We start from the raw sequence: 14,672 nt of genomic DNA on the forward strand, positions 1-14,672 counted from the left end.
AAAGATTTGCTATGCACTCAATAAGTTGGCTTGGCCTTTGATAAGTTGAAAGTGGTAGTCTTCTTTAAAAAACGCGAACTAATTTCCTTTCATTATAAGCTAATGAATCAATCGCTTGAAATAGTAAATGTTATTTGTGACTTCAAAGCATGGTACTAGAAGTTTACTACTCAAAACGACAATTTTAAGAAAAATAAGTGTAGGTGATGTAATTGTCCACAATTGGTCTCGCAAGTCAGGCTTCAAGTATCACACTCTTTCACATTTTCATTATTGAAGCATGTTTTTTCATTGCTATCATCACGCACCAACTCAGATCGTAGAGTTCCATTGATTAGAATTTATGTAAATTACAATAAGTATATACTTCTCTAGCATTGATCTTAAAGATAGTGCTCTTATGATTCAACTAATAAGCTAACTTTTTCATAAACATAAAATTTTGATAATGAGGTAATGATAATGCCAAACATAAGTATTTTAAAATCCTGATGTAATTTTAAAATACTTATGTTTTGTATGTTTTGCATTATCTGTTACTGTTTTTTTCTCCAATAAATTAATAGGATCCTGGCTACGTCACCTCATCGGCACTTTTTTCTGCCTCCAAGCAGTAGTGTGAAAGCGCTGTTTGTGTTTCGGTTTGAAGGAAGCCTTAGTTATTGTAATGACTGACCTAATGAGACTTGAACATCTTATGTACCTATCTAAATAAGTGCCTGCTGCTCAGATTTTGGGCTTTTCAAGAAGTCTTAGGCTTGCCGTATTTCTTATCAGGTACGTTTTCGTTTACAAAATAGTGAAAAACATAGACCGCTAGATTGATATAATCTAATTTATGTTGACTGTCTATTAGATTAAGAATGTAAAACTTTTCATATTCTCGAAACCCTTTATGATCCCGGCTTATCCGGGCATAATATGCTTACTCGTTGCGTACTGATAGTAAAATGGGTAGGGTCGAATGGCAACCGATATAATAGAATTTGCAATGTTACATACTCCTTTTCCTAATAAAGCCAATATCTAGTTGATATTGGATAATCATATATTTCCGAAACTCTTGAATATTTCTTGTATCGGATACAATACAGATAAACTAAGATGCCAAAGAAAATTCAGTTATTTATCTAACTTTTCCATTACATTTCAAAACAGGACTAGTAATGATGACTAGAACACTTTTATATTTGAAAATAAGTAATCAATATGAACAACATTTATTATTATTTAAAAGAGAATTTTGTTGTTTGGTCATTATGATACTATTCCAAATAGAGCCGAGTTGACTAACAGACGTTTAAATAATGAACGACTGTCTAAGGTTTAAACGGCCGTTTATTAGTATTTTAGTGTTCATCATGCACTAACCATTGGTTAGGTACCGATTGATTAACTTAAACAAAGTAGCACACTTAGATTAACTATTGTCTTGCTCAATGACGTGGTAAAATGTTTAACATGTGTCTGATTCAAAATAAAAATGCAAGACGATTTGAATTATATTTTTGAAGACGATGTATGCGATGATTTTGAAAATATTGAAAGAATAATGCGTACTCCTCGTCTATTCCAAATACGGAGTAACTTTGAGGAATATAATTATTAAAAAAGCATTTGAATGTCTGTTTACTTGTTTCTTTTGCAACAATAATAATGTAAATTACATTGACAGAAGAAAAGCTGCTTAATTATAGAGCCGTTCAGGCTATGGACATCACTTCGACAAAACGGGCATTACACATTTTGGCGGTTTCCCATACACAGAACTGAAATTATTATTTTTTTTTATCAAATCATACGTGTCCGATACAAGAAATATTCAAGAGTTTCGGAAATATATGATTATCCAATATCAACTAGATATTGGCTTTATTAGGAAAAGGAGTATGTAACATTGCAAATTCTATTATATCGGTTGCCATTCGACCCTACCCATTTTACTATCAGTACGCAACGAGTAAGCATATTATGCCCGGATAAGCCGGGATCATAAAGGGTTTCGAGAATATGAAAAGTTTTACATTCTTAATCTAATAGACAGTCAACATAAATTATGTTATATCAATCTAGCGGTCTATGTTTTTCACTATTTTGTAAACGAAGACGTTTACCTGATAAGAAATACGGCAACCCTAAGACTTCTTGAAAAGCCCAAAATCTGAGCAGCAGGCACTTATTTAGATAGGTACATAAGATGTTCAAGTCTCATTAGGTCAGTCATTACAATAACTAAGGCTTCCATCAAACCTAAATACAAACAGCGCTTTCACACTACTGCTTGGAGGCAGAAAAAAGTGCCAATGAGGTGACGTAGCCAGGATCCTATTTATTTATTGGAGAAAAAAACAGTAACAGATAATGCAAAACATACAAAACATAAGTATTTTAAAATTACATCAGGATTTTAAGAATTTTAAAATACTTACGTTTGGCATTATCATTACCTGATTATAAAGAATATGTGGAAAAAAGGGAACGGTCGTAATATTTAAATTGAAATCTATTGTTATGGACATCAAACTTATGCTTTCCAATATGTTTTTATGAAAGAGGAGTTTAAACGACCATTGTACCCCTAATCATAAGGATTCACAAGAGCGTTACCGACACTATAAAGAGTCGAATTAACGTACACAAGAATTCAAATCGGACACACATTGGTACGTGACGGGATCGAACCGAGAGTATAGTAGTGAGAGTCCATGGTTTTGCCGATTACATCAACAGCGTTTTAAAACATACTCTACAAAAACTGAATGGAGAAATCATCGTAAAATATTAATAGATAGACGTCGTGGCCTAAGCAATAGAGATAAAAATAATCAAAAGAAGAGTCAGAGAAGTTCGCATTACACTTTATGCTAGGTGATCACTTCCTTCTATTACATCCATAATTGATGCATAAATTGAGTTTCTTCTATATCTGAGTGATGCGTCACTAAAGCATGTCTACCTACATTTGTAAAGAAGGGCTTTGTTCATCCATCTGGAGTATAAGTCATAAAAAACTGCTGATGATTAAAACGAAATGAGGCGCATTAAATTTTTGCCGTTATTTAAATAAGTAAGCAAGTATATCATTATTTGGAACAAAAACTACAAAAAAAAGTTAACATTAGCAAAATATAATAACAAATAATATTATGAATAAAATATGAAAATGTTATCTTAATAATTACGAAAATAATATACATGCCTTATCTAATTAAAACTAATTTACATCAAGAACCTGTGGCTAACAGACATTATTCTAGTATATATATTTTATCATACTACACATACTACACAAAGAATTTAAATATTTTATTTAATATTTATATACCTACTAGCTGACCCGGCAGACGTTGTTCTGTAGATATTAAAAAAAAACACTGTTTTATAGAAATTTTCCAATAATATTTAAAAACATCAAGAATTATTTCGTAACATAATTTTAATGCCCTTGTTGTTATAATGAAATTGTTTCACAGCAGAACTGTCAAACCGTGCGTCAATAAATTATCTTACAGAAAATATGTCCATACAACACAAATAATGGAAATAAAATTAATTATGGGTCCCAAATCGAAATAAAAACTATCCTATCTCTCAAGTTGGACTAAACTGTACTCCATGAAGTAATCCCCATTTAAATCCGTTCATAAGTTTAGGAGTTCATCGCGGACAAACAACGTGTCACGTAATTTATATATATTAAGATTAAAAATCAGAAAAAATGACAAGTGGTGTTACTGACCCAAGAGGAAATGAATGTCATTCAATTTATTTCCATTGAAAGTATAAGTTCACACATTTCGTTATTTGTAATATCTTTAAATAATATTCTTAATTAATTTCTAAAGCATTGTTGTATCGTATCGTGTAATTAATGTATCATATAGTATCAGTGTTTGTGTAAGTTTTATATTATAATTTATATTTTATGTACTCGTCTTAAAATGGCGTATTATAAATAGTGAAAAAGTGTTGGTGTTTTTCTGACAATGGTACTGTACCCAAACTATTAATTTCACACCCCATACGCCAAATAAAGAAAAAAAAGACAAATGTGGTGTCGTGGGACACCAGGTAGGAACGAAGTTCCTTCGGCTAATGTAGAATCGACACAAATTGCAAAAAAAATCGTTCTAATATTGCTATAATCGTTATCATATATTAATATAATAATATTGATAATATATACACTACTCGCTTGTGTATGCGACTGTCGCGCCTGCGCACGTCTCATTTAACGGTTTTATTCCACGCACTTTTCCACGCACTTTTTTCCACGGATTTTTTCTTACGGTTTTACTATCACATTTTTTTCAGTTCGGTCGCGCAGCAAAATCCCTATCCCCTCCAAGCCTGCCGTAAGGAACTTCGTTCCAAAAATGAATAAAGAAAAAAAAAACGCCTTTATGGCCTTATCAATAAAAGTCGAAACATATATAGAATTATATATAATGTTGAATATATTTTATAAGTACGTACTACGATTGAATAGAATTAAAAAAATATTTATCAGCTACTGTCAAAAAGTCAAACACCGCATTTTCCACAAACGACATGAATCTAACTTATTCACCAAAAATGAAACACGCACAAAATTAATTAGCTTATCGATATAGTGTGGTAGCTTTTCAAACCATTTTTTATGATTTATGATGTTTTCAAGTGTTTTTGTAAACAGCGATCTATAAAAAAGTCTGAAAACAGGTTAACAACTTATTACAGAAATAACAAAAGCCTCGTTTTCCAAATTTCCTTCACAGAGTATCTAACATCGTGTGTAACTAAGTGGAAAATTGTGAAGCCGGCTAATTTTGTTATGTTGTTAATAATTGAATATTCCTGGCTTTCGGGAGGAAATTGTTAGCTTAGTTTGGAGTGCGGAGTGAGGCCACTAATAACCACGATGGACACATGTCACGCTGCCAGCAACTATGCGACGGCTTATTGCCGCCGAGGCATGCCTCTATTAGAATATTGCATATCGTGGACCGCAAACAATGCAATCAACGACCTTTGAACAATTTTGGTATGGCGATTTTCAAATCTATGTCAATATTGCAGTCACGTATCAGCCATTGCTAAAACTTTTGCCGAAACAAACTCAAAAAGCATCACATTAGCTATTTCATTCTACATCAGGGTTTTGTATATGAAGTTAAAAAAGCTAATGTTTGTATGAATCACTGATCAATATAGTTGATATAATTTCAACAAGAGTTTAATTAATCATTAGAATATTCTCAACGAAAACTTGACGTTTTATAAATTTTCATAAGGTTTTGTCATTGAAATTGTTTTTAATTAACATTGAGGTATTTTGTATTGTCATGGGTGTGAGTTTAAATGATTCAGACCTTAGATCATTTATACGTCTAGATAGGATGCGACAGCGGTGAAAACGTCGCGTTGAGGTTGACAGGTAACCTCTAATTTTGACGTAAAAATCGCGAGTTTTGGACGTAGCTTGTTGCGCATACTAAAGTAATAAACCTTATGATGTCAAAGTCAAAAATTATGGTAGAAGTTACATTGACAGTTGACAGATGATATTGAAATGAGATTTTACTATCAGCTACATCGAATCGATAACCAGAATAAAATAAATATATATACGTTAGCTGATACCCTAACTGAATACTAAAAAACTACTAGTATCACGTTCATGTGGATAAGTTATATTAAACACTAGCTGACCCGGCAAAGGTTGTTTTGACATATAAATTATTTTTAGAGTTAGATCGTTTCTTGGACATTGCTTTATTTTTCTAAAATAAACCTAGCCTAAGTTACTCCTTATTACATCAGCTACCTGCCAATAAAAGTCGCCGGATTAGCCGGAACAAACAGACAGACAGACAAAAATTGTAAAAAAAATTATTTTGGTGTATGTACCGTATATGCATTCAAAATATACATTTAGTAAAAAACGGTTATTTCAATATTACAAATAGACACTCCAATTTTATTTAAATTTATAGATAATTCACACAATATTTTTATAAATTATAGCCTATATGTTATTCTGGTGTGTAAGCTATATTAATGCAAAGTTTCATCAAAATACATTCAGTAGTGTTTGCGTTAAAGAAGTTCAAACATACATCCAGACATACAAACTTTCACATTTATAATATTAATAGGATATATTATTTCTGTATTTATTTATTTTTGTAATGAATAATTCGATTAATCGATTAAATAGTAATTCGATTCTCTTCCAAGCCATTAAATAACTTTAAATATTATTTTTAGACTACCTCTACTAGCCTACGACTCCCCATTATATCTCATTTTACTTGTAATAAATCCTACAATAATCTATATAAAATTCATAAATGTACAAGACAGTCCCAATTTGGTTGTTCTTTACAAGTGAATATCGTCAGAGTTAACTAATATTCAAATTCAAATTCAAATATTTTTTTCAAAATAGGATTTAAAATCACTTCCACCAACTTCAAAAACTACCACCCAGACCTGAGAAGAATGGGCGCAGAAACTCAGCGGGCTTTTTTTTAATATAAAATATGGATTACAATGTAATATCGTACAATAAACATTTATAATTAAAGAACCTGAGGGTGTTCTCTTTATTCCCAGTCTGTGGTGTCATTAAGAAAATCGTTTATGCTATTATAACCTTTCCCATACAAACGTTTTATATTCTTTTAAATTTCGTAACACATTTGTTTTGTACATTATCTGGGATCATATTGTAGAAGCATATACATCGCCCAACAAAAGACTTATTAACTCGACCCAACCGAGTAGTAGGCATAACAAGTTTATGTTTGTTCCTTGTGTTAACATTATGAATGTCAAAGTTTCTAGAAAATTCCTCAATGTGCTTATGAACATACAGAACATTATCAAAAATGTATTGAGAAGCAACAGTCAAAATGTTTATTTCTTTAAATTTTTCTCTTAATGATTCTTTAGGACCTGGGTTATAAATCGCGCGAATAGCCCGCTTCTGCAGCACATAGATAGTATTAATATCGGCCGCACTGCCCCATAATATGCTATATAAGCTCCATCGGGTGAGGATGGCTGCTTTAAAATACATAAGCAAGGTTTGAGCTGCACAATTACATATTAAAAGTGAAATAAAAGCTTGTCTAAATGCTAAATAGTTGACATTATTCTAACACTAGCTACGAATTAGTACGATACTCGTTACGTAGTAATTAATTAGTCACAGCCGCTCTCACGCTACACTAACTAAAACTTTTTGCACAAGAGACATTTCAATTTTATTATGAGGACAATCTCATTTAGTACTGAGTTACAATTTTTAGTTGCAAGCTTTATGGTTCCGTTTTATATGCAGCTTTAATCTCATCAAAGCTAATAGAAATTATTTATAGAAATTAGAAAGTACTGAAACTGTAAAATTCTAACAATATACACAAAAAAAGGATTGTGTGGTTTTATGAAACCACGGCAAAAGTGAAACTTTTTTTGGCATTTAACTAAAAATTGAAATTGAATTTAAAAAAACTATTTGCTTTTTCCTCGTTGATCAGTTTTTTGGACTCACTTGCTGTGTCGTTGTTTAGCAAAAGCAAATAAAAGTGTCACTTTAATAAATAACAACATTTACATTAAACACTGACAAAAACAAACGAAATAGCGTGGAGCACTGGTACAAATGAGTAATAGTCTATACACTACACGGTCAGCTGCTGCGAACTATAGGCACCGGCCGACCGTCACGCGACATGCAACACACAGACGAAAAAGTTTGAGACGATGTAATAAAAGTTTCACTTTAATAAAATTTGAAAACAAAATTTTATGAACGATGCGGGACTCGAACCCACGACCTCTCGAGTTCCGTGCGAGTGCTCTTCCAGCTGAGATAACCATGCATACAAGAGTTTATGATGATATGTCACTCGAACGGTTAGCTCAGTTGGAAGATCACTCGCGCGGAACGCGAGAGGTCAAGGGTTAGAGTACCGCATCGTTCATAAAAAAATTGTTTTCAAATTTTATTTGTGTATTAATCCCAGAAGTGAGGGTTATCACTTTAAAAACATAACAAAATCTAACATTATGTTAGTTTTTACCATTGCGTAATTAAAAACGAAAATTGTGGAAATTATTATTCTATTAACTTTATAAGTTTATTATCAGAATATTATATAATGATGGCTAAACACGGCGTGATGGTTGAAATTTCTTCTTAAGAAATTTGATTTAACTCTTACTAATTAATATTAGGTATTAGCTGAGGTCTCTTTCATCTTGAGGAATACTCAAACAATATACCGTCGCGATAGCACAGACGAAACAGTAAAAAGTACGATAGTTTCTATATAACAATATAGTACGAGACGAGCAGTTCAGCCTAGCGAAACTCTCTAAGAAAAAAGGGATTCTCTCCATTGTATTAAACGTGCAGTCATTGATAGATTGACAGATGACGGCTATTATCTTGTAAAAAACGGAGCTTGACGACATCCACTACGTTTTAAGCAATTGTTCGCTTTCAAACTTAGCTAGATTATACTTCGTGGCCAATCGCGATACTGTAATTACTACTAGTTCAAACTTATGTCAAATCACTGCACGTTTCATACTAAACTAAATTTCAATTTTTATTTAGGCAGTCCCTCCTCTTATTACGTAGTATTTACATCCTCTTTGGAGCAGTTCTCGACAGTAATATTAATATGAACATATTAATTATATATTCCTACAATTTTTCTTGGGCTTAAAAATGGCAACGAACTTGTAATTTAAAAATATGAATTAATACAGAGTTAATACTTAAATTATATTTTCAGCCACATTTAAAAACAGGAGTTAATGTTTTGTGTGTTTCCTCATATCTCTGCCATTTATTTTTTATCAACAATACCAAATTATCAAGTATACCAAAAGTATTATTTTGGTTTAAAGTATAACTTGGTGAAATGAAATGATTTTAGGGTAAGTTTTCACGAATGGTGTGGTAATTACCTTAAAAATAGAAACCACCCTAGTTAAGGCAATTAATTTCTAAACAATTTGTTATTTATTTTTAAAGTGATAACCCTCACTTCTGGGACTAATTACACAAATTTATGAACGATGCGGAACTCGAACCCGCGACCTCGCGCGTTTCTTGTGTGCGCTCTTCCACTGAGCCAACCATTCGAGTGACGTCACATTCATAAATCTTGTTAATGAAATTCACAAATAGTTAATTACTTATTCAATATTAAGAAATATTCAAGTAAGCGGAGTTTTACAGGCATGTGTCTTAACGTAAATTACTCAAAGGTGTAAACTTGGTGAACAGAAAATTTGATGATTTCTACCCAAAATAAGCTAAAATGAAAATAATTTTCCACCGTTGGAAATTGAATAATCGTTAATAATCCTGTCATGCCTATTATCAATTATTTATAGAGTTACCATTCGATACGAAAATATATCGACATGTTTATAGAAAATACGCCTTAGATAAAATATACAGGTTGTTTTAATAAATCCTTACTCTTCCGAGTACATTATTTATGGCATTCCATTCGAACGCTGTACCAGTGTACGGGGCTTTCGTTCGACGCAGCCCGAGCGCGAAAGGATTTTGTTAAATCTCTCGCGTGTTACTCTCAGGATATTTGGCAAAGGATTGTTTTGTTTGGATATATGAATGTACATACGTTTTCACGAAATTCAGACCATTCACCATTCTAGGGTTAACATACTAGGCACATGTTTAAAGATGATAGAATATTAATATAGTTGTTGTTTTTCTGTTTATTTATTATTTCACATGCTGACATGACACGCATTTATAATATAAGGAGGATTTATATTGTAACTCCTACAGTTTTTCCGGCGGACGCATAAATAGCTCGCAGATTGCAGATTTATGTCCAAACTAGCTGACCCGGCAAACGTTGTTTTGCCATATAAAGTATAATTCACGCGATAGTTTTGTTCGATTTTACACCTTGTGTTACAAAATAGCAATTTTATTACGGATCCCTAATTTTGAAAAAAAACATAGCCTATAGCCTTCCTCGATAAATGGACTACCCAACACTGAAAAAATCATTCAAATCGGACCAGTAGTACCGGAGATTAGCAAGCAAACAAACAAACAAACAAACACTGCAGCTTTATAATATTAAGTATAGATTACTCGATACTTATATTATTATTATCGATAATTCACACTTTATCTTTATAAATTATAGCCTATGTGTTATTCTGATGTGTAAGCTATATTATTGTAATGTTTAATTAAAATATAATAATAATAACATACATCTACACATTCCTATTAACTTTCGCGTTTATAATATTAGTAGGATGGTAGGAGTAGATGTTGGTTGGTTCACAGCCAATTTTCCGCAACTAGCCGTCTATATTGTGCGCCTATTTTACATGAAAACCCAGTGCGTGTATGTCAATTTTACACACAACCTTTAAATTTCTTCGCATGTGTGTGTAAGTGCCATCACGACGTGTTTCTTTACCGTAACTAAGGTGAGTAAAAGTACATAATATGAATTTAGAAACCCGAACACACATGGGAAGTGGCGAGGGGGGATGAAAGGTAACGACACTAACCTTTTCACCACAGACACTCTTTTCACTAGATGTATAAGTATATAAATATACTAGCCGTTCCCGCCCGCTTCACTGGGCGAATTTCAAATAGGAAGGAACGTTGGAATTCTAATAAGTAAGAATAAGTAGCCATAAACCATCTAGGATAAATTTAGCATCGAATGGTGGTAGTATCATGTCGATACGATCAGTGGTTTAGGCTTGCAAGAGCTTCAAACAAAGACCATTTTCATTATATATACATGAAAGATTATAAACTCTTTCATACAAAGAGATTGTAAGATAGAAAATTTATTTAATTAGGACTCAAGACTTGAGTCTCGTGCTATAATTTGTCGTATCAACATCTCCTGAGGATGCATTGTGTTAAAGCGAAACACGTGTCGAATTGATTAAATACAAACGTTAGCGTACTTTACACTCAAGAAGACTCACAACTTATAGTTGATAAGATAGATTATATATGAATTCAATTTACTCATCGTCGAATGAATAGTATTTCTAATACTCATAATCTTAACAAAATAGTAGGGCTATCGGGGTAATATTGCCTGGACTTTAAATTATGAAGAAAATTTATGAACAAAGCGGAATTTGATCCAGAGCTCTAACTAATAGCCTTCCGAAATCGGCAAGTGCGCTAGGGCACAGGCTTTTAAGATACACCAAAATCGAAAGTGCCGTACGGCACACTATTCCCTCATCAAGTTCTGACCCTTATTTTGTTTATAAGGTGGTTTATTTTGCATGGTCTTATAGCTTTTTTCAATAGCATTCAAATACATTCACTCAAATCATCCTAATTATAAGCAATTTATTGATACACGTAAAATAATACGCATTGACAGAACGCTGTGGGTGCGCCAAAATCACGCCGTTCTTGCCGATTTCGGAAGGTTAGTCAACTCAAACGTCCGGATGTCGCATTATACCTATACAATTACTAAAAACAAATGAACAATTTTAATGTTAAACAATTCAATTTGTTTGACTCTAAAAAATACATAATGTTTGTATTTATTAGTCAAGAACCTCTCAAATTTCTTGTAGAAATCATTTCGGTTCAAGTAGGGAAAGGAAAAATACAAAAAGACGAGGACAATCCGCTGTGGACTCATTAGTCAGTTATATAGTCGAAGATATTTATATAAGCTAGTTAATTTGTTCGGCCGTCGCAAGAAAGCGATTCGTGATTGGTTCCTTCCATTGCTCAGAATTTTCCTTTCTGTGACAAGCAATTATCGTCAGATGTAACGACAGACATTTCATTAATGGAATTATGGTTCCTTTTTCATTCCTTTCATAGCTACACTTATTTTAAATGTCTTTGACTTAATGATGTACAAATTTAAGCGTATTTCTCGCTGTTTCTTTTTGTTAACTTTTCTACAAAAATTTTATGATCTTGTTTTATGTCGTCCACCACGCCATTTATGTTGCGTATATTTTTTCTTAGGACTTAGGACTTCTATAAAATTCTGTAGATAAAGATATATAAATTACGTATTCAAAGTACGTTACAACGAATAGTAATATAAAGGGTAACCCCCTTATTCATAATAGTCTGCTAACTTAAAGCATTGCTAATTCTCACTCTGTCTTATTCTATTGACCTAAGTCAGAGTGAAAAATAACACTCGGTAGCAGCTGTTTAAAGTTAGCGGACCATTATGAATCAGCGGGTAAAAGCATGAATTATAATCGAAAATTCAAATTATTGAAGTAAAACTTCTTTACCCATGGTTCACTTGGGGATTAAGCTGATGAATGCGTTACGAGAGCGTTACAAACGCACGCTAGCGTTACGCGAACGGTGATGTCTTGATTATTTTGTAATTTCATTTCATTCTTGAACAATTTTACAAATTAATATATATTTAACTTCGATCGTGTGGTCGAAAGCACACTCGTTTGTTTTAGTTTTTTGTGAGGTAAAATAATATATAATATATTGTATAAATCCACATACTTCTTCATTCAGATAAAAAACTTTTATTTTAGTCAAATCGACGTATCGAAACCTTTCGAGATCACGTTTTCAGGGTTGAAATAAACTCAGTTACAATTACACGCGTTTTTATCCTTTAAAAAGTCTTTTATTTAAATTGGTTACACTTGCGTTTATCAAAGATATTTTTGGATTGTAGCGGTGTGGGGTGTTGAGTAATATTGTCAAAGATCAGTTGACGAGTCGGGGCACGTTCCGCGATCATTGTTCAAAGATCCAATACAACAGACGTCAGCTGTTATTGCTTGAACGGATCTGCGGAAGCTGTAGTATTACACTATGAAGTAACCACTAAACTGTTTCGATTAATATTCTACGCGGTAAGCTTATCATTAATTTAAGTAATATCTAATATATAAAATTCTCATGTCGCGGTGTTTGTAGTTAAACTCCTTCGAAACGGCTTCACCGATTCTCATGAAATTTTGAGTGCATTTTGGGTAGGTCTGAAAATCGGACACACGCCCATTTTAATTTTTTTAATTTTTTTGACATTTTTTTTTAAATTTGTTTGATTATGAGTCAGTTTTAAAAAATACATACAACTTCAAATTTTCACCCATCTACGATCAACAGTTACTTTTGTATCGCGATTTTAATATCGGCAATACAACGTTTGCTGGGTCAGCTAGTATAATTATAATTTTAATTACAATTACTTCTATATCTCTTCTTGTTTTTAAGTTAAGCTAGTATAGTAATATCTTAATTCAGTCGAGGTTTCGCCTTTGAGGTTCATGTGTCACGCGGGGGTCACAGAAGACCATCGGTGCAACACACTTATGTTGGAACACATGCTGAGTGGCTCCTTTTTTAAACACCACACGTTTTTATATTTTTAAATTGCTTCATTTTGTTATTTGTATGTGTTGAAATAAATGTTTATTTTTCTTTCTTAAAAAAATTCTGAGAGGCTGGTATTCCTTCCTTCCTTTCCAAATCATTGTTTCCTCTTAGGAAGCGATTAAACTGAAAACGCACGCTGGATTCATTAGCTGTATCCTCACCAATCATAGCAATGATGCAATGAGGTATTTCTGCTGCCTTGATTGTACATCGGCATTCAAATTGAAAAATTACTCATATCTTTACTGATTTCATCTTAACTTTAAAACATTTATTTCTTATCTTATTTATTTAGAGCTTTGGCAGTGAGAGCATTTGTTCATAACAAAAATTAAGTAATTTTTCATTTTATTCCATTATAACCCACTTTAGGCCAAAAAAACGTGCACCGATTCTAGCGAGTGTAAAGTTATGACGTCACAGTGGTCAGTGACCTCCATCCATAGCGCCTAGATATACAATTTAATATTTCTGAAACTATTGGTCGTATTAACATTTTTTGACTATTTTAATAGAGCATAAATTAAGCTTAAAAATGTCAGTTAAGAGCTTTGAAACGGCATTGACCAAATTTCGATTAAAAGCTCATGTTAAATGTAACTTATGTTATGTTGTACTAAGTAATTTCAATTCAAGAAAATTAATAACGGTTCTACTTAAAGTAAATAAAGTTGCGAGCAGTCGCGTTCCTTAAAGACCGGCAACACTAATGGGGTTCCTCTGGTGTTGAAAGAGAATGTCGGCGGCGGTGATCACTTAACACCAGGTAAAAAAAATGTCACTTGTTGGCAAGATGATAACGAAGCAAACTTACTTGAAAGTCTCCACATAAGCAGGAGAGGTGTGTTCCATCGCCGGCCACTAGAGCGATGTGGTCATGATAGTGAAGCGGCGTGGCTGAGCGGCACTCGCAGCCGGCATCACCGCAAGCAGTTCGGCATCCTGAAGCACCAGGTACTACCAAGCTGGTTGGCTCAGCACTCCACATTCTTTCCAGCCTTTGGATCTGGGAGTAGAAATGTAGCATTACAATATGATAATAATAATAATATTGACACACTTTTTACACAAATTATCTTGCCCCAAGTTAAGCATATATAGCCTGTGTTATGGGTTACAAGACAACGATATATTTAATACAATATACTTACTTAAACATACATAAATACATTTAAACATCCATGATTCGGAAAACAACATCCATATTCATCATATAAATGCTTGCACCTACCGGGATTCGAACCCGGGTCCT

General features: G+C 32.9%; 1 protein-coding gene across 1 annotated transcript in view; it reads right to left on the reverse strand.

Annotated features, from left to right (window-relative positions):
- The window catches only part of LOC126966579 (uncharacterized), a 121,841-nt gene that overhangs the window by 31,802 nt on the left and 75,367 nt on the right, over positions 1–14,672 (reverse strand). Inside the window, exon 13 of the mRNA XM_050810714.1 lies at positions 14,235–14,426. Coding sequence (XP_050666671.1) covers positions 14,235–14,426 — 192 coding nt within the window. The remainder of the gene's footprint in view (positions 1–14,234; positions 14,427–14,672) is intronic.

The sequence above is a fragment of the Leptidea sinapis genome, chromosome 10 (genome assembly GCF_905404315.1).
Source record: "Leptidea sinapis chromosome 10, ilLepSina1.1, whole genome shotgun sequence".
Classification (NCBI taxonomy): Eukaryota; Metazoa; Arthropoda; class Insecta; order Lepidoptera; family Pieridae; genus Leptidea; species Leptidea sinapis.